This window comes from Colius striatus, chromosome 22 (genome assembly GCF_028858725.1).
Source record: "Colius striatus isolate bColStr4 chromosome 22, bColStr4.1.hap1, whole genome shotgun sequence".
Lineage (NCBI taxonomy): Eukaryota > Metazoa > Chordata > Aves > Coliiformes > Coliidae > Colius > Colius striatus.
The window spans coordinates 6,723,868-6,743,602 of NC_084780.1; the positions used below are offsets into that span (position 1 = coordinate 6,723,868).

A 19,735-nucleotide genomic window follows, 5' to 3' on the forward strand; every position below is an offset into this window, starting at 1 on the left:
ATTAGTCAAAGCAACTGCTATTTTGTTTCCATTTTTTCAGGCCGCACAGCAACCAGCCCATTAGAGGAGGAATGTTAACCTACACTGGGGTAATGAAGGTAAAAACACATAATCACAGGCATTTCAGCGGATGCTAATTCAAGAGATAAAATGCAACATTTCTGGTCCTTGTAATATTTCATTCAAGCAACCTGAAAATTGGAGAGGGTGCAAATGAAAGGCTTGGCTAGAGGCAGAGCAGATGGCATTATCCTCAGGACTCACAAAACAGAATACACTTGAGAAAGTACTTCCCACTGGGTTTCTTTTATTCCCTGTTAAACAATTTCTAATAGAAAAGGATTGCATACAAGAATACTCCTGTACAGAAATCCCTTATATCTAACAAACAATCTTGCTGGATATTCCAAATGGTTGCAAGAAAATGGCTCTTCAATAAACACAGGAACCTTTTGCATCTACCAAAACTCTCACCCGTGACAAAGTGGCAGAACAATTTAATACTGGAAATGAGATGTTTCCTGTTCCTGGAGGATTATCATTTGATCACAGGTAAGAAACACAGAAATCTTTATATAAAAATGTCATTAAAAATATCACAATATTGATAAATTCCTACAACACTGCAACTTAATCTCACTCAATACAGGACTCTGCAATAACTACGTAGCATCTGTCACTACACTTACCTGTGACATAACATTAAAAACCTGCCTACATAGTTGCTTTTGGTTTAGTCTTAAGACAGACCTCAGCTCGCTCTTCCTGAAGTTCAAAGTGTTAAGAGGCCAAAGAGCTTTGATCTGAAACAGCAATGGCCTGCACGGGTTGAGTGCGCTGCCTTCAGCTCAGAGCTATCCAGGACCCAAACTCCTGGCAGAATTGGTGAAGCCAGAACAGGTCTAGCCATAAAAAAATATTGTCAGACATGTAAAATGTCCTTCAAAAGTGCACAAGTGACAGAGAGGGTCACCCACTCTGATTTTCACTCCTAAATCAAGGTAAAATATGTTCCTTATACGAGTTACTACTTGAACTGCCCTGTTGGCTATCTGCTGTTCTCTTGATCTGCCACCAAGCTCTGTGAGCCTGCTTTATGCAGGCAGAGCAAAATGTGTACCTACCATTTACAATGTAGTTCTAGAATACTCTCTTATTCCTTCTATCAAAGAAAAGAATCATAACTGGTATTATGTTCTCTAGCTACAGACAAGGCAGATAGATTTAAGTGCCACCTGCACAGCTGGAATTACCAACTAAAGCTCATAAAAAATAACAAACAAGAGAGGAAATAAACCATCACAAGGGAGTACACATCAAATAGTTCGTTGTCAAGCATTACTAAGACAGAGCAGCAATGCAAGCCTTTACCATTAACAGTATGTAATGTCAGAAAAAATGCAGAGAAAACAGCCCATTTTGAAGGATAAAACAAACATACAAGGAAACACCTAAAAGAACAAACCAAACTCATCCTTGTAGGGTAGCTTCACAATAGTCTCTGTAGTCACGATGTGGAGATGTTATTTTGTGACCCGAGCTTCAGTCAGGCAGATCTTCTCTCCCCACCTCAAAAGATTCCTTGCTGATTGACAACAGTTCACGCAGCTCTTTGTTTTCAAGCTGCAAAATCAATATTTTGTTCCTGAAGTAGAAATGAGCTAATTCACAATGAAAGGGCTACAATAAAAACAAGCTAATTCACAATGAAAGGGTGGTAATTTTTAAACAGCTCCACTCCTTCACCACTAAATAAAACATCATTTTTGTAACATAAACATAAATGCAGTGCTTGCAAGAGAGGAACCACATCATTTAAAGCTTTTGTTTCTGGTTTCATATACATATATGTAATAAAAACATGTTCTCCATTTCCAGACCCCACCCCCAAATTTTGAATTGCTATAAATCCTTGACACATGGGTACATGGGAAAGGCCAGAGTAAGTCTAGAGACTCCCAAAGCTTGAGCTATCCTTAGCAAATGTATCTGTTCTTACCTCCAACTGAGCTAGCTTCTCCTGAACTTTAAAGAACTGATCATCATCGACTTGAATAGCTTTTCTCATCACCTCTCCCATCTCACATATTCTGTCTATTTGACTTTCAATTTCCTGAAAGACATAAAAGTAATATATTCAATATGTTCAAGCAAAAGCAGTAGTAGTTATTTATCCCTTCTAAACCAATTACTTTGATTTGCTTGGATCATTTTCTTGGTTTGAATTTTAATCTTTTCCTCCCAGCACTTTCTAAGTTGTACAATGTTTAAAGATGAAAACATGTACCCTATTGTCCATTACCATGAGTCATCAATGAAATCAGTGACTACTATTACATCAGTCAGCAAGATAACGTACCCTTACTTCCAAGGCCGGAAATAATTTCAAGTGTGACAAGGACTGAGGCAACAGATTCAGGTTCATGTGAATCAGCGTGCACCAGATTTTATACTGCTTTATTAGAAAAGCTGACACTGAATTTGTAAGAATGCCGAATATGAAAGCAAATGAGATTTCAAGACTTAAGTAACAGTGTGAAGTAAACAGCCTCATCTCAAAAGCCAAGCAAGGAAACTAAAATGAGTAAAACTAACAAGTCCTGAGGGAGTTTTTACAGAATCTGTCTAGTTACAGCTCTAATCCTTTGAAAGATGCATTCTGTTGAGGCTCAGAAACACATATACAACGAACACTGAAAAGCTCCAACATGTAATGTTGCAACAGATCCTGTTTGAAGAGCATTCCATTTCAAAATACAGTATTGGGAAAGGAACTCAAATGTGCAAACACAAAAAAAGGTCACTAATTGGCAAAAAGTAGTAATATAAGAATTTGGAAGCTTTTGAAGCATTTTAACATCATACAAAAAACTATCAGATTATCACAAAGCACTTTGGAGAATATCATATAATGTTACAGGGTGGAGCTTCTATTAACTGTCAGTAGTTCCTCCACTGCCTCTGGAAGAGAAATCTATCACCAGAGCAGAAAATTCAATTTTGAATTCCATTGTAACCAAATTAGAGCATCTAACAGGGAGACAACAGGGGAACAAGAAAGGTATAGGTAACTGAATCTGGGAAGAAAGAATGGTATTTCTTCCTTAATAGAAAGGTGAATATAATTACAATAAGATATAATAAGAATATTGCTCTTTCAAAGATATTAAAAGATTCTTGCTGCTCTCCAAGTGATGGGTAGGAAAAGCCTCCTGGACTTAATCTGAAGCACAGAAGATTTTGCCTAGATATTTGAGGCAGTCTTTAGTTCCACTAAAGGTTCCTCCAGAGCCTTTTCAGCTTTGCATTTCCATGCCCTTTGTTACAATTACTGAATGGGAACAATAACAATTCTGATGACTTTGAATTTACTGTGGACAATCATGTGCACCAAGCTTGACCCAGGGAATTCACCACCTAGTGCATAAAAAACAAGCCTTCACCTGGGCTGTGAAAGGGTTATGCTTTTCAGTGTCCTCTATGATAACTGTTACAACCTGTGTGCTGTGAAAGGAATACATAACAAAACACCAGCAAAAAGAGACAAGAGTTTCAGAAAATGTATTTTGGAGCAGAGAGGAAACAGGTTATATGAAAGCAAGCAAGAGATTGAGAACAGGAATCTTAAGCCCTCTCCTTTCCCCACCACACCTTACCAATGAACTAGCTTGATGAGCTTTCAAGACTGGTTCTGCATCTTCACTTTTTCTTCCTTGCAAAAGCTGTAACATCTGCTTCCTGTATTTGCTCATGATAAGCTCTAATGCATCTTGGTGCTCCTCCAGCGAGATCCATAGCTCTGCAAAACACAGGATGTCACTGCCACAAACTACAAGCCATCTGTCACAGCAACGACAGCAGATGCACTGAGGTACTCGGTACCAGCCGCTTGCTTCATTTGTGCAACTCCACCAATCCCCTCTGCAGCACAGCCCTCCTGCCTGGGGCAGCTGCCTCTCCAGCTTCCTGGGCCAGCCAAGAAACCATTCTGATGCCAGCAGCCACTTCCACACTGAAGCATCCAGTGACTCTGACAGATGGCAAAGCAGATGCAAACCGTGGTCCCCTCGACAAGCCTCCTCCCACTGCATCCCCAAGCGCGCAGCTCCCCAACACCCTGCCCCAACACGCCCTCGGGGGCCCTTGTGCCCATCGCCCCCCACTCTCAGCATCCTTCCCAATCCCCCCGAGTTCCCTCGGCGCACCATCAAACAGGGCCCTCGGGACCCCCCTCTGCCCCCCGCCAGGCGGGCTCACCCCTGTTCTCCTGCTGCAAGTCGCGGATCTGCGTGTTCTCTTGCGACAGAAGCACGTGCGGCCGCAGCCGGGACAGGTCGGTCCGCTCGGCCGCGGTGCCCGGGCCCTGCCGACACACAGCTGTCAGTCCGCCGGCCTCACCGGCCGCCCGCCCGCCCGCTCGCTCGCCCCACCGGCCGCTCTCACCTTCTCGGCCCACGCCGCGCCCGCCTCTCTCATCGCGGCCACGCGCTGGTGCAGGACGGCGGACTGATCGATGAGCGACTCGGCTGCCGTGTCGTGCTCCTTCAGCCGCTCCAGCAGCGTCTTCGCGTCCGTAAGGATCTTCTCGATGGTGCAGGTCATGGCGGGCGGCGAGGCGAGCAGCGACCTTCAGCCCCGCCGCGGCCCCATGCCCCGCCGCCGGGCGCGGGCCAGACGCGAGCCCGCGGGCCGGGGCCGCCGCCGCGCGCGCGCACTCCCGCGCCGCTTCCGGCCGCGGCTCTCGCGCCACGCAGCTGCGCAGGCGCGTGCGGGCCCGGGAGCCGCCTGGCGGCGCGAGAGAGCCACCGCGCGCCCGCCCGCCGGCACTCAGGCGCCCGGGGCAGCGCCCCCCAGCGGCCAGGGCGGACACCGCGGAGCGCCGGGCGCGAAACCCTTCTGCTGCTGCTTGTTCCCGGGGGGCTTTTAGGGGAGGGGACACCGCTCTCCCTGGGGAAAAGCATTACAAAGCCGTGACGCCGAGTTCACGTCCTCGCCCTTTTAATGCGCCTGTATTTACAGCAGCCTCGGACTGCCCGTTGGCTTCGTGCCACAACTCCCGCCCGCACAAAACGCGCGTTCGGCACCGCGATGACTCGAAAGCATCCCAGGACACGTCCCACGGCACGGTGTGCTCAGAGGAAAGCCGGGGGGAAGCCTCTGCTTCAAAGGAACGCAGCTTCGTGTGGTGCAGGCTATTTGCAGAAGGCTTATACCCTTGACCCCAGGGGGTTCTGGTTATCTTTCTAAATACTCCCTTCAACAGTGTGTGATAAATTCTGGGCTGAGATCTGTTGAGCTGTCATCTTATCTAATATTCTTGTTTGTCCCTTTTAACAGTAAACATCCTCTACTCAAGTTAAAATAACAAGCTTTGTAATGCTGACTTGCCTCTTTGATATTTATTTGCCAACTCAAGCTACTGTTAGTGATCTGAAATGTCCTTGATGCTTTGCTTAACTTGGTGCCACAAAGCTTTTCTCTTTAATATCACCAACTTCACCAATAATACTTTCAACAGTGATGTTTTGATGTGACTCCTTTTGACTGGTGTCATCTTCCAAGTTTAAATCCTCATTCAGACAAACACATATGAAAAATCTAGGATGCTTTATCAGATAAAAGTTTCTTTCTGATCCCAGAGATAACCAAGCCTAGTGCAGAAGTGCTGAATCAGGTAAGTTTTTATAAGCAACAATTTCAAAACATTCCTACAATCCCGAGAGGATACAGTAAGCAGCTGCATTTGGAGTTATTTCATTGGAATCTGCTTAATTAGTAAAGTATGAGATATATTTTGCAAATTTGAGAAATGTGATGCTGCTTTATAGCCACTTGTGTGGAACTGAGGGTCCAGACCATGCCTTACAGCATCTTTCATCTTCTGGCACTTCCTTATTTTTCTGTTTAGCGAATACTAAAAAGTTAAGGCAAGTCCTTCTCCAAATTCCTTCTTCATGATCTTTTGGAGAATTGACAAACATTACTGTGTTTACCATTCTGGTTATGGAACAAGTTGGCCAAAGATTGCCCTGTCCTAAGATAGATGTGACATGCCCAAGCTGTAGCCAATGCTTGTCTCCTCTGTCCCACTGCGTGACCCCACTGTTGGATCCTCAAAGGACGTGGCCTGTGCAGTTCAGCACCTCCTGTTGCTACTCTCTGCTTAGACTCCCAACCATGTGGCTGCCTTTAAAGCCTCTGCCAATTACATGAATTTTTGCAGAGCCATTGAGCAGCCACACAGGAGTAGGCCTGATACAGCTACATGGAATTATATCTTTGTACCAGTTCAGCATCTTCCCGTTTTTCACCTTATTCAACATGAGGAAGTTGCTGTGAAATCAAACATGCCATCTCTATGGTTCCACTCACTCAGTTTTACAGCAAGGAGGCACTCAATAAGCCAGTTAGAAATGCAGCCCTGGAAATTCCAATTCCCACCTACTAGGAAGTCAGCTGAAGACACAAACTGTTTGCACAGAATGAAAGATCACTACACCCCAGTGGAAGCTGCACCTGGATTATATGTCTGAGTCTCTGGCCTGTCTCTTCCTTGCTTTTGTACTTAGGATTTAAGACTTGCTTTTCCCTGGTGTCAGCAATGACATCTTGGCCTTTCATGCCAAGTAGAGACAAGCAAGGGAGATGAGGGCCAGCAATGCTGTATCAGATTTTCATTTCAGGACCAGTGCAGTCCCTCGCTGGGATTTTGTCTGCTTGAAACAAAAATTGCAGAAGAAGATGGGAATCTATGATACTACCACTACACAGCACTTAGTCTTGTCCTCTCACTCAAGGATATGGCTCACCCCTCTCCAGCAGATCTTTTGACACAGAATCATTTGTTCAACTTCCAAAGGACAGTAGAATAAGCTAATGTGGCGCCAGGACACAGATCGGATCCCAGTAGGACAAAGCTCCTTGATTTAAATGCTGGGAATGCTTGTCACCAAAACTTCTAGTGTGTAGCAAGAGAGCTTACACAAATCAACAGATGAGCATTTTCTGAGTAGTGGTGTCTTATAATTCCTCTGGCTTATCACATCAATTCTGTGTAAACTAAAGAGAATGTATAAATTTGGCCTCTCAAACTTTTCAGTGTTTAACTTCAATTCGATTAAACACTTATGTATGTGTACAAAGAGAAAAATGAGGTTACAAGAGGTTAATGCTTTAATGCTTTTAATAACTCTTAACCACATGGCTGTATTTTGTCAAACAGGAAAAGTATACCCAAGATAGAAGCATGCTGAGGCTCTCCAAAACAGCAAAGCTGCTACAGAACCAAATCCATTTCTAGGCCATCTTTGAAAAATCATAAATAGTATTTCTGTGATGGAGGAAATACACAGCATTTCTGTGTGTAGCTGAGGAGGTTCTTGCCCAGAGCAGGAAAATCAAAAAGAAAAGAAATCTGACCAAACCAAAAGCACAAAAAAAGTAATTAAAGAGAATACTGAGCACAATATAGTATCTGTAAACCTGTGATGAGTTCAGGCAATGGGTACTGAGGCTGTTAAAACAATGTGCATCAGGTACTGCCTGGAACTTACCCAGAAACTGTCAGTGGAGTAAATGATGGATAATAACACAGAGGAACTGACCAGTAGAAAGAGTTACATTGAGTGGTGTCCAGATGCTGGAGGCAGATAAAAGAAGAAAATGGCAAATTTCTGAATAACTTTTGGGTTTCAGGTAAAATCATGTGAATCACAAGTATGTTCAGCATGGTTTGAGGAACTTTGGCCAAGTCTCTGAAAGGACAAGTCTCATGTAGTAATGCAGCAGACACCAGCCTTTCAAAAGCTGAATGTGACACTTGTCATTTCCACTACAAGTCTTTCTTTGAAGGACTTGGTATCTAACAGCCAAATATTTCAGCAGCTACAGCTTGTTTAGAAATGAAAACAGACCACTCTCACACCATGCACCCCAACAGTTTTTGACTGCTTGCTTTTAAAATTAAGTGATGGTGTTAAAATCATCAGCTACAGGCATAATTTCACTGGTATTACCCTCAACAAAATCTGCAGCACATTGGGTTACAGACCAGGAGGCCAAGTGAATCCTCCTCTTGCACTTCCTAGCCTATACTTCAAGGTGGATTACTGTTGCATAAAACAGAGTCATACTGTGACAAAAGTTATTACCAAAAAACTCAGTCTTATTGTTCATCTTAATTATCCTGCTTTGATAAATCTTGAAGAGTCACTCACTGAACCACAGCACTCACATATATGAGTCTAATATTCTTTTTACTATTAAAACAAATGTCTTTAAGATGGAATCCAGGCTGGAAAAAAGGGAAAACATTATCACTGATAAATGGATATATGCAGCTATTTCAGTCTCTCAGCAGCAATAGTCCACTGATAAAATGCTGACCAAGGGATTCCTCAGTCATTATTTTGTAATGCTGAATACAGAGTATCAAGAGATCTTGCTTTATGGACATCAGGTCCAGGACTTGGCTTCTCTTTGCTGTACCTACAAAGAAGTACAGTCATTTAAGAATCTCAGTGCTCAAAATTACGTTGTCAGGTATTGTCTATAAACTATCAATTTGGAGATCATTGCAGGAGATTGGAATCAAGCTTTTGTTGGTATCTTTCCTTTCTCCCACATTGTGCCTTGCTGAATACTGATGCTCTAGAACATTTTACTGACAAATCCTGGTCTTCTTGCCAAGGGGAAACATAGATTTAGCACAGGGTATTGAAAGGTGGAGATGTGAGGATACCCATACATTTTGCTGGCATTGAATGGATGGATTTATTAGTACCTACTCTGCCTTAAGGTAGTGGGGCTGCCCTGCATATCAAGCTTAAGAGAATGCACAGAAGAAACAGGAACATTTTGTAGGCTGTCTTGAGATTGTCAAGTAAGGTTAAAGAATTTTGGCTCTTGCATTAAAATTCAACATAAGTCATATGGTTAGTTCAAGACTTGTGAAAAGCCAGTAAGCAAATCCTTAATGAAACTACCCAACAACTTCATGATTAAGAAAAAAAATCAGCCTTAAAAAGATTGGTTTTCTTCTCTGTTCTGATATTATCTCCCATCACTTCATCTCATTAAAGCATTTAAGAACTTGATGAAAACTTTCATCTTCTTCTAAGTTATTTATCTCTAATTTGACTATGATGATGTCTGATACATTTGATGCAAAACAGAAGTGTATTTATATGATCAAATACTAAACCAGCTGAAGGAATATATGTTCTACAATGCTGCATGGGAGCTGTTCACTGTAGAGATCCCTCTTTTGAAGATTAATAAATACTCCAGGAGAGGGTGAACCGAAAGCTTGCAGGTTTTCCCCACCAGTTCCTTAACACATTGTAAATGCAAACAGATCACAGAAGACAAAATTGTTAGCATGTATTTGTCAGACAGGGTACTCTATGTCTATAAAACATTTTCTAGAACAAAACTAAGTCAAAATTAAGTTAGATCATTTTAATAAACAAGCTGTATTGTTAATACTCAGCTTTCTTTGATATTGTTCAGAACAGTTTCCTAAGAGAAGAGATTTAATCCTATTATGAAATTATTTGCATTTCAATATAACATTTAACTCACATATAACAACAATTACTGTAATTAGCAATTAGTGTTCCAAAGGCTCCCAATTGTTTAGTATTTGATTCTTGCTTTCATCATTTAATGATTTACAGTAATGAGCTGGAACATCAGTATTTTGTACTGAAATGGCCAAAATAGTTGTCCAGGCATCATTGCCCTCATGTGACAGATCTCAGATGTTTTTGTGAGAAGTTAGCCAAAAGCAATAGACAATGCCATCACTTCTGATTTATTTTTACTGAAAAACAACAACAAAGTGACCATAATGACTTGTAGTCAAAGTCTCAGTAGCTTTTGAAGGACTGTTACTTTGCTGAGATTCTGCCCTTTGTTTAAATTTTGTTTGACAAATGCTTTATAAATGAGCAGAAGAGGTGGTTTATGTTTCATTAATGAGGCTGATAGTGGTTAATTACTGAAGTTACGTAAACAATCCAATACCAGATCAAGCCAAACGGGTCAGTTATGTAGAGAAGATCCAGCTGGAGTAGATGTGATTTCCTTTAACTATTCGGACACCAAACAAGTTACAGAGATCTAGAATCTCTAGCTCAGATTAACAAAGTATTCTGCTTAGCTCAAAAATGAATTCTCTCAATAGGTGCCCATCTAGGGAAGCTCTTTCTTGGACTGCAGTTTGAGGGCTGCAAACAAGTTCAGACATAACTGCTTGAAGGCAGACATTCTATGTAGATTTGAGTGCACAGAAACTCACAGTTTACACTAATCCTGGAAACGAGGCTGCAAGAACAGCACAACATAAGGTGTTCAGGTCAGGCCGATGTCATCAGATCTGATTGTTTTCTATGGAAAAAATGCATGTCCCTTGTTTTCCAGCCCAGTGGTACTTTGAGAGTTTGCACGAGCCATACGTGTGCAGCACCAACACAGCTATGTCAGAATCAGGACAGGGGGAACGAGGGCTTTTGTGGTTGGAGACATTGGCCTAATCAGGTGTTTCCAAATTCAATTATTACATCATGTAGCTATCTCCAAATACTACTATTGCAATATTTTCTCTGCCCAGGAGATGAACATCAGCCACTAACATTTAGACATGTCAATGTTAAACAATCAAAATGGGAGAATTTTAAATTCTACCAAGAAAGCAGAATATTTAGTAATCGGACAGGGAGAACTCTGGGAAACAGTGACGTGAGGGTCCCCATGGCCTCTGTCCCTGATGACCCAGTTATTATTTGATTTATGTGGACTTGCAGCTGCCCTTGCTTCGACCCCAGAAAAGGCTGTGTGGGAAGTTTGTGTCTCAGAGCTGTAGCATTGCTCTGCAGAGTGTCTGGAGCCTAGTGTATGCACAGAAACTGATAAATAGGGAAAAGGCTTGGTTTGCTCCAGCTGGACTCAGAGCTAGGATCAGCGCTACAGCCCAGCACACTCCACTCTGGAAGCAAGAAACTCTCTGGTACTACTGTAAGTATTTAATTTAATATCTCTGAATGCTCTGGGATTATAAGTTGTTGCTCTAGCTATAAATCAATTTGCCCTATGAAAATATTTCAGGCATCGGGCTTTTTTCTTCTTTATTTCCCTTCTTTCTTTTTAAACAACTGACTAAATGAAAACAGCAGGCACTTTTAAATTTGGTACCCTACTGCCAAGAATTTGTCCCAACAGTGCTTCATTTGCCATACAGAGTGAAGTACAATGACTTTTAAATTCAATTACATGTTTCCCTTCTCCAAAGCACCTGGAAAACTGTTAAGTTTCAAACAACCTCTAATCTCTTATTTTACAATGTATAAAAATTACATCTTTGCAATAATAATTATTGCGGTGTAACAATTCCAAAGGAAGATTTCAAGATAATCGCAACACTGTCCATCAGTGAAATAAACCAGTTCCTGTTATGGCTATGATATGACAAGGAAGGAACACATTTAACGAGGAGAAATGTGGGATTTCTTCTAACAGCAGCTTTGGGGAGCTTCTTGACACATTAAAAGTGAGAGAAACAGAGAAAACCTTAATAATGCACAGAAGCTGCATATAGGATCAACCAAGTGATCTTACAACTTCCCCTGCAAAATAATTGTTTAACTACAGTAATCAGTGATTACTGAATTACTTAAATGAAACAATATATCACCTGGCATCACACATAGGTGCCACCAAATGTGCCAAGTTCAATTTTTTTTTTCAGTTTTTATTTAAATGTCACAAATTAAAGAATGTAGCTACGCCTTCCAGAAGCACAGAAAGCACAGGGATTAACACCGAGATGGAAATGTGCTACCTAGTTCCACTGCACGATCATTAACGTGCCACAAGGTGTGTTAAACAAATGCTGAAGACCTTCAGCTTGAGTTCCTAAAATTCCTTGTAAACAAGAAATTTCCCTATGACTCAACTGTCAAAATATTTATGATAGTAGTTAAAGTACTGTAACATATATATCTTTAAGAGCTCCCTGGAGCATCTTCTATAAGAAGTATGTTTTGCATCTTAATAAATTTGATAATATAAGTTGCTGATATGTTACTTTACGATATGGTATTTTACAGCAATAAAAATGATAAACCCATCATATTTCACCATAAATAACAATAACCAGATGTACAGTATGTATTCTCATCTGAACATGTACATTTGTTAAGTTACTGGTTTATGATTCTGCTTTCCTTTTGCCAATTAATGCCTTTTCTTTCTTTAATGGCTCCCATCTTTGATAAGTTGTAAAGTCAGTTAGGGCCAATAACTGAGTATCACTGAATTTCTGTATTAGATGGATAATCAACCCTTTGAATCAATATACATTCTGGTTTCTATTGAATGTTATTAGAAGACTGATTACTGTCTAAACTAAGGCTGTAAAAGTGCAACATTTTCAAATATGCTTAAGCACCCCAGAGCCCAGGTTGCATCTTCTACTTAAAAGAAAGAAATATTAAAATCTTCCACTTGTAGAGGCTTTTAAATTAAAACCAACCACCACACCCATGCTCCCAGTCTAAAGACTGTTACTGTGATTCTATGAAATAAGCTACTAAAAATCCATCTGCTTTTGTTTTCGGTTAATTCCACTTTTAGGCTAAAGACCTTTATGCATCATCTCTGGAAAGATATTTTTCTTTTAGTTCCTTTTTAAAGCACACATACACATAACATATGGCTACATTTTGAGTACATAGAAAAGAGAAAAATGGGCACAAAATATTTTGCTTTGGGAACAGCATGACTGTAACTGCCCCAAACCCAAAGCTCTCATTCCAATCTTATTTCAACTTTGTCCAAGTCATTCTGTTTTGAAAACCACAACTGGGTATGTATGCTACGTTCTGTCAAGGATTCCACAGCTTCACAGTGTGCGGATAAGCTTTGTGCACACACACACGGCAAAGGAAAAATGAATGAATGTGTGGGCTGAAGAAGTGTCCTTTAGGTCATGGTTCACTGCCAGGAGGTGTAGGAGATTAAGGACGGCTACTGAACTTTTGAAAAACAAGCATATAATGCATCAAGAAATTTCAGCAACTCCTTAAGTCTGGATAAAGCTTCCCTACTGATCACTGGCTCATATATAAAGGGCAAGGCAAAGGTTGTAACACATGAATATGACAGTCAATCTTATAAATAATTTTCTAAGACAGGGAAGCTTTGATAAAGTTCCTTCTGTACATTTTATTCTGTTCTTTACCTTTGTTTGATTTCTGTTTTAAAAAGTCCAATGCTATTTTATGTTAGAAGAACAAGCTTGTTAATGCTAAATTCTCATCAGAATATGAAACAGTTAACACTCATACACATAGATGACCATTAAGCCTCATCTCAAGACAGTACAGCATTCCTCAAATAACCCGTGGATTTACTATTAAGACTGTTATAACATTCTCTTAATTTAAGAGTTTTGATTTACAAATTCTCATTCCAAGACGGGAATTCTGTGGTTGCAACTGATAACTTCTACTAGCCATAAAGATTGGTAAGAAGAGCTAAGTGCTGAAAATCCACTCTCATACAATACCTACACTGAGGAAGTTTTGCCTAACGAACGTCTGCTTCCACCTTGCATTTGGTAATATGTCCTTCATACTCCCAATATAATACATTCATTAGACTCAATCAGTGTAATTTTATTTCAGCTTCTATTCTGTTATTTTTATTCAAAGAAATTTCTGCAATCCAGAAACACTTCTTCAGCAAACACACATTTTTGGGGAAAACTGTAGACTTTGCCCAGGCCAAATTGATCTGATAAGGACCTCAGGATGCAGTGACTCATCTCTCTCTCAAACAAATATTTACTAGCAAAGATAACAAAAAAAATCCCCAGCATTCCAGCCCCACTGCATCTTTTCACCTTCTACTGACAACACAAAGAGAAAGTGTTCAGTTCCGAAAATATGTCCAGTTTTGGGGGAAGGGATGCCTGTCTTTCAAGATACGACTTCAGATTCTCTGGAACAGTACACTCATTTTCTCAGCTGTAGCTAGGTATTGCATAAAACCCAACATCTGAGTCTTTCAAGATCTTTAAACAAAATTTGCCATAAATTCTGCAAGAGGCATATACAGAGAATGCTATTGCACATGTAGGAGTTTGATTTGCTATACTTTCCAAACACTTCCTTGCCTTTACTGGCTTGTAAAGTCCTTAATCAGTGGGCATCAGATACAACATAGTTTTAAGCACTGCTGCTCTCAAACATTCCGCACATGCAAAGAGACAGGGGGCAAGAAAAATATTTCCTACTTACTTCTCTAACAGCTACTGCATTGGTAAGCAATACCAGAGATTGTCTATACACACACACACACAAACTCAAATCCAGCTTGTGCTTATGTCTGTATGGACTTTTTTTTTTCCTAAAAGTCTTTTTAATAAGTTTTAGAACACACTTTTTCAGAACCTCTTGCTTCAAATTTCCAGTAGAAGTGAATGAAGTAAATTCACTAGAAGCCCATCTTTCTGCAGAAACAGAACATCCCCTTCAGTGTCAATGCCCTGACTTACTCTGAAAGCTATTTTTTTCTATCCAGTGAAGCTCCTTTTGGTCACTTCCCAAACTAGATCATTTAACAATTAGTCTAATTCCTCCATATAGTTCTATGTAAAATTAGAAGCAGAAGAGCTCTAAATATAACTTGAAAATTTAGGAATGGACTCTCCTGAATCCATACTATCAGGACAATCAAACATTTTGCAGCCTCACTGAAAGTATTATGTGACTTAACACGTAACTCTGATTTTCTTATGATCTGTAAACTGCACAATATTCTGGAGCTTTCTGGGTTTAGCTCTGTAGCTAAACCTACACAGCAACTCTTTCTTAAATTATGCTTCTTTTACTTTTCCATTTCTCTAGGCTGCCTTCTTAAAAGTCTATCACATAGCAAAGTGAATGAAACAGTGCAGTTGGGAACAGAATATGGCAAACACATTTGTCACTGTACCTGATGGGTATTGTCTTCCTGAGCCCATACAGTACTACGGTAAGTAATGCTAAATATCTGCCTTATGAAAAAGCAGTAAAGTAAAATGAACATCTGTGGCAATGCCCATTATTTTCTTAATTTTAGTTTATCTTTACAAGCTCTTAGAAACTACACATTTAACTATCAAGCTGAAAAAATACTACTGGATGTGTATTATCATGTGCCCGTACAGGCTTTTGTATGCAATTGTGATTATGCTGACTTGTCACTGCATGTAAACACTACTGGTGCTGTCTCACTTTGGTTTGCATGAAGTAGATATAGATTTTATTACAATATTCCAGAAACATTATAAACAGGTAATGGTTATTCTCTGTCTTACATAACTATAATTGCAATAGCTAATTTTGTTCTGGACAAGTAAAAGCAGGAACCAAAGTCCATTAAAAAGACAAAAAAAACCCAAGGTGCTTAAAAATCCTAAAACTTTCCAATTTGTTTTTATAGAGTTTTGAACAATCACAAAGGAAAAATGAAACATGATGCACATTGCCCAAGCTTTCTTGTATACAGCTATGTACATTTAAGAAGGGTTGGATAAAACTGAAACTCTACAGACATAAGGAAGAAGATCTCTTCATAATTCTGTAGCTACATTTTGCTAAGATAAAATTCCTCTAAAAGATTATATGCAGAAAAATACTAAATAAAACAAGCCTCTGCTTTTTACTCTACTGAATTTCAATTTTAAGACTCCTGTATCAGCAATTTTTAACCACTCTGTAATTTCTGGACCCTCTCTCTCAGACTCTGGTTGTGCAACATTTTCCAAATTATGCCTGAAGTATGCATCAACAACAAACATTTCACTCATTAACAAAGTCACTTACTTATGGGAAAATATTCTTCTGTAATGTGGACAACTAATAAAAACAGCCTTTAAGTGTAAAATCTAATGGCAGCTGTATAATCAGTTGGTAAGTGATATTCAATTATGCACTAATAGGAATGCAGTGACACCCACATGGCATTACCCAAACTGTCACCAAGGCATTTTTACTATATCTAAGATTTTTACTTAAAAACATGACAGGTAGCATATGTAAAAGAATGTGTCAGACTGCCCTTTTGAAAATGTGCTCCTCTAGTACTTACGATTAAATATTTAATCTACAAAGCACTTTAAAACTTTCAAGTAGCTGATGTTGAGATATTCTTCAGGTTTTGACTTCATTTTCAATTTCTTCTATAACTAGATGTTTTACCAGAGCACATCAACTATCAGTTGCAAGACACTGATTTCCAGACTGCACCTTACTGCCAGTACTCAACAGTTCAAATTCCTCCTCCAGTATTACAGTCACAACCTCCCCAGTCCCAATATGGCACATATGGCCTGGACTCTCAGTACAGTGATGGGCAGTGCATCATCAGCAGCTGTGAACTGAGCAAACCCCCTTTCATGGCCCCTCATATTGATGACAGTGGATATCAAGGATTAAAACGGCCAAGATTAAACCATTCTTTGAGACTGAAGGGACAGGAGGAGCTGTGTGTTGTGTGTGGTGACAAGGCCTCAGGCTATCACTACAATGCACTTACCTGCGAAGGCTGTAAAGGTAAGAGAGAACAGGCCGATCTGTGTCTTATCCAGGACCGTGGCTCCACAGCACTCATCATAATGTTCTGCATCTGTGATTTAAGTAAATAGATTTCATTATTTTTCAAGCTGACTTTTCTACAGAGGATTTTAATATATCTTAGGAACCCTTTATCTAAAATGGTTACTCCAGAATCACATTTTTATAACATTTTTTTAATAAATGCTTTCACAGTGTGTATTTAATTTCATGCATCTCAGTTTTGCATTGACTATTCACTAGAACAGTGTCTATTTAGGAAGGTGCTGATTTTCTCATGACTATTTATTATAGGTTTACTTTAGTGTTATTATTTTTACTCACTAAAATTAAATAAAACCAAGTAATTACTTGCTATAAGTAATGTAGCTTGCTATATGGGAGCTGTCTTGGTCAGGTAATAAAAGCAGCAATTAATATGAGTCAGAATGAACAAGATATAACTATGTTGTTAAAAAGCAAGTTTTAAATCGAGGTAATGCTTTCATGGAAAAAACAAACAAACAAAACCCCAAAAGACACTAATTCTTTACATCATTATGAGATAAAGCTCCTTAGATTCCTTCAGTCATAACCTGATCCTTGTTGTAGGCTTCTTTCGACGTAGTATAACCAAAAATGCAGTGTATCGATGCAAGAATGGTGGTCACTGTGAAATGGACATGTACATGCGAAGGAAGTGTCAGGAATGTCGCCTGAAGAAGTGTAAAGCTGTGGGAATGCTAGCAGAATGTAAGTGCTCCTTCCATGCTGGCTACTTTACTAATCAACAAAGATATAACTTCCAAAGTTGATCCCTTCCCATTAGAGAGCAATGGTATTGGTCTAAACTTCATTTAGTTGTAAGAAAACTTAACTTTGGAGTCTGTGGCACCTGCAGCCTTTTCATCTGCAGAAACCATCAATGCTTGGGAAATACCTCCTGAAGTTGATAACACACTTCCATGCCTTGCAGGTTTGCTGACTGAAGTACAGTGCAAGTCAAAGCGACTCAGGAAGAATTTCAAACAGAAGAGCAGTTTTCTTTGCAATATAAAACTGGAAGATGAAGGACTGAATAGTAAGCATGTGTCATCTACAACAAGAGCTGGAAAAGTGGGATATTTTTCTATTTAAAATATCTCTTTTTATAATTTATTTTTTGCCCCAAGTCATTGTCACTTGGTTTATTTTTTAACAGATCCCAGAGAAGATGGAACTTACTCCAGGTGAACATCAGCTTCTTGATCACATTGTAGCAGCACACCAAAAATACACAATTCCCCTCGAGGAAGCAAAGAAGTTTGTATGTATACAGAACCATCAGCCTGCTTGGCTAAGTTGTTATTATCCTAGGTACTATATCTTGGTTATATCAGATGTCTAAATGCTCTTTCATGCAGCTACAAGAAACTGCAAGTCCTGAGGAAAGTTTTCTCCGTCTTTCTGAGACAGCAGTTGTCCATGTACAAGTGTTAGTGGATTTCACAAAAAGACTTCCAGGTAAGTTTCTTCCTTTGGGAAAGTCTTGCTTTTTTCTTGTCAGTTATGTCTTTCTCTGAATCTTTCAAAACAAGACACTAACAACTGTACTTTATTTTTTTCCTAACCTACAAACTCACATAAAAAAGACCCCAATAATCTTTGGTATGTGCATCTTTTATTCATAGCTCCTCCTTTCCAGTAAAGGCATTTATTAAATAATTAATTTTATCAACTCATGTTAAGGGCTTAAAGGCAGCCACAGCCTTCCTTAATTCTTAACATGTATCTTTCTTTGCAGGATTTGAAAGTTTAGCTAGTGAAGATCAGATTGCACTGCTAAAAGGGTCAACAGTTGAGGCGATGTTTTTGCGTTCAGCCCAAATATATAACCAAAGAATCAGTGAATACCAACCATCAACAAGTGAAAGTAAGTTTGACTTACTCTGCCAAAGATTAATCTAGATCAGGTTACATGCCTACATACCTTCTAAAGGTTTGCTTGTCCAATATAAAGTTGCATTAAGCTTGGCTGGGAACTGTCATCTGTCTTGTTCCAGGTCATCTAAGACTTTCCAATCATGGGACATGTTGCCATGTTCAAAACCTTGATAAAAACATTTATGCCATGGAACTGTCTCACAATGAAGAGAGTCCGACTTCCACTACTACCACAGGTAATGGAAAGCTTGGAATGAAAATACTTGGGAATCTTTTGGTTTGCTGGCCCTGGCTCTATTCTTAATCAACACTAAGCAACACTGTTGGTGTGACTACAGCTCCTTTTCCTCTCTTCTCCTCTCCCTCAAGCTGTTTTCTTACATTTTAATGGAGGGAAGAGGTGGTGCTCATGCTTACTTATATCCTGAAGTCTTAAAAGAGCCTTAAAAGATTAGTTATAAGATTATTTATAACAGCAGTGCCTGTTTCTGCACTGAAATAACATTCTGACTATTTTATTTCTTTTTTAAGGTATAACCGAGGAGTTTATTACCGCACTATTTTACTTCTACAGAAGCATGGGGGAACTAAAAGTGACCGAGACCGAATACGCCCTGCTTGTAGCAACAACTGTGTTTTTCTCAGGTAAACTGAGCGGCGACTAGCTGTTAGGCTTTAACGAGCTGCCACTTGCCCCAGGCGCTTCCCGCCTTCACGCACCGAGCCCTCAGGCGTGGCAGCGCTCCCGCCCGCCCACAGCCCGCTAACCGCCCTCTCCTGCCGCACTCCCACAGACCGCCCGCTCCTGAGGAACAAGCGGCACGTCGAAGAGCTGCAGGAACCGCTCCTGGGCATCCTCTACAAGTACTCGAAGATCCATCACCCTGAGGACCCACAGCATTTCGCCCGCCTTATCGGGCGCCTCACGGAATTGCGCACCCTCAACCACACCCATGCGGAGGTGCTGGTGACGTGGAGAACAAAGGATCCCAGACTGACCTCTCTGCTCTGCGAGATCTGGGATCTGCAGTAGACGCGGCCGCCACCACAGAACCGCGCTCGCCTGGGTGTCGCCTGGGTGTCGCCTCTGTGCCCGGCCTCGCGCGCCGCGCACCTCACGCGCCGCCTCCCCTCACGCGTCAGTCGCGCGCTTCCGCTTCCCGCCTTTTTGTCGTCCCTCAGCGAGCCGGCGGGTTCCGGGCCTCAGGGCGCTC

At 40.5% G+C, this 19,735-nt stretch overlaps 2 protein-coding genes across 2 annotated transcripts; one reads left to right on the forward strand and one right to left on the reverse strand.

The window, feature by feature from the left end:
• Window positions 1–287: 287 nt before the first annotated feature.
• SIKE1 (suppressor of IKBKE 1) lies at window positions 288–4,690 on the reverse strand. Its single transcript, XM_062013499.1, has 5 exons — window positions 4,444–4,690; window positions 4,258–4,363; window positions 3,657–3,799; window positions 2,000–2,113; window positions 288–1,623 (listed from the first exon to the last, which is right to left on the reverse strand). The coding sequence occupies exons 1-5, from the start codon at window positions 4,600–4,602 to the stop codon at window positions 1,543–1,545; spliced, it is 603 nt and encodes a 200-aa protein (XP_061869483.1). The 5' UTR covers window positions 4,603–4,690; the 3' UTR covers window positions 288–1,542.
• A 6,258-nt stretch (window positions 4,691–10,948) lies between these two features.
• On the forward strand, window positions 10,949–19,554 carry LOC133627554 (bile acid receptor-like). The gene is made up of 11 exons (XM_062013685.1): window positions 10,949–11,016; window positions 14,910–15,036; window positions 16,236–16,598; window positions 17,211–17,351; window positions 17,575–17,714; window positions 17,800–17,904; window positions 18,002–18,101; window positions 18,382–18,510; window positions 18,641–18,757; window positions 19,053–19,166; window positions 19,316–19,554. Exons 2-11 carry the CDS (start codon window positions 14,946–14,948, stop codon window positions 19,552–19,554), a joined length of 1,539 nt encoding a protein of 512 aa, XP_061869669.1. The 5' UTR covers window positions 10,949–11,016; window positions 14,910–14,945.
• The last annotated feature ends 181 nt before the right edge of the window (window positions 19,555–19,735 follow it).

Coding starts and splice junctions, on each gene's coding strand:
- LOC133627554 (XM_062013685.1), top strand. CDS start 14,946: ATGAAACAGTGCAGTTGGGAACAGAATATGGCAAACACATTTGTCACT. Junction 17,715..17,799: donor CTACAACAAGAGCTGGAAAA/GTGGGATATTTT, acceptor ATTTTTTAACAG/ATCCCAGAGAAGATGGAACT. Junction 18,102..18,381: donor TTTCACAAAAAGACTTCCAG/GTAAGTTTCTTC, acceptor CTTTCTTTGCAG/GATTTGAAAGTTTAGCTAGT.
- SIKE1 (XM_062013499.1), bottom strand. CDS start 4,602: ATGACCTGCACCATCGAGAAGATCCTTACGGACGCGAAGACGCTGCTG. Junction 2,114..3,656: donor CTCATCAAGCTAGTTCATTG/GTAAGGTGTGGT, acceptor TATGTCTTTCAG/GAAATTGAAAGTCAAATAGA. Junction 1,624..1,999: donor AGAAGCTAGCTCAGTTGGAG/GTAAGAACAGAT, acceptor TTGATTTTGCAG/CTTGAAAACAAAGAGCTGCG.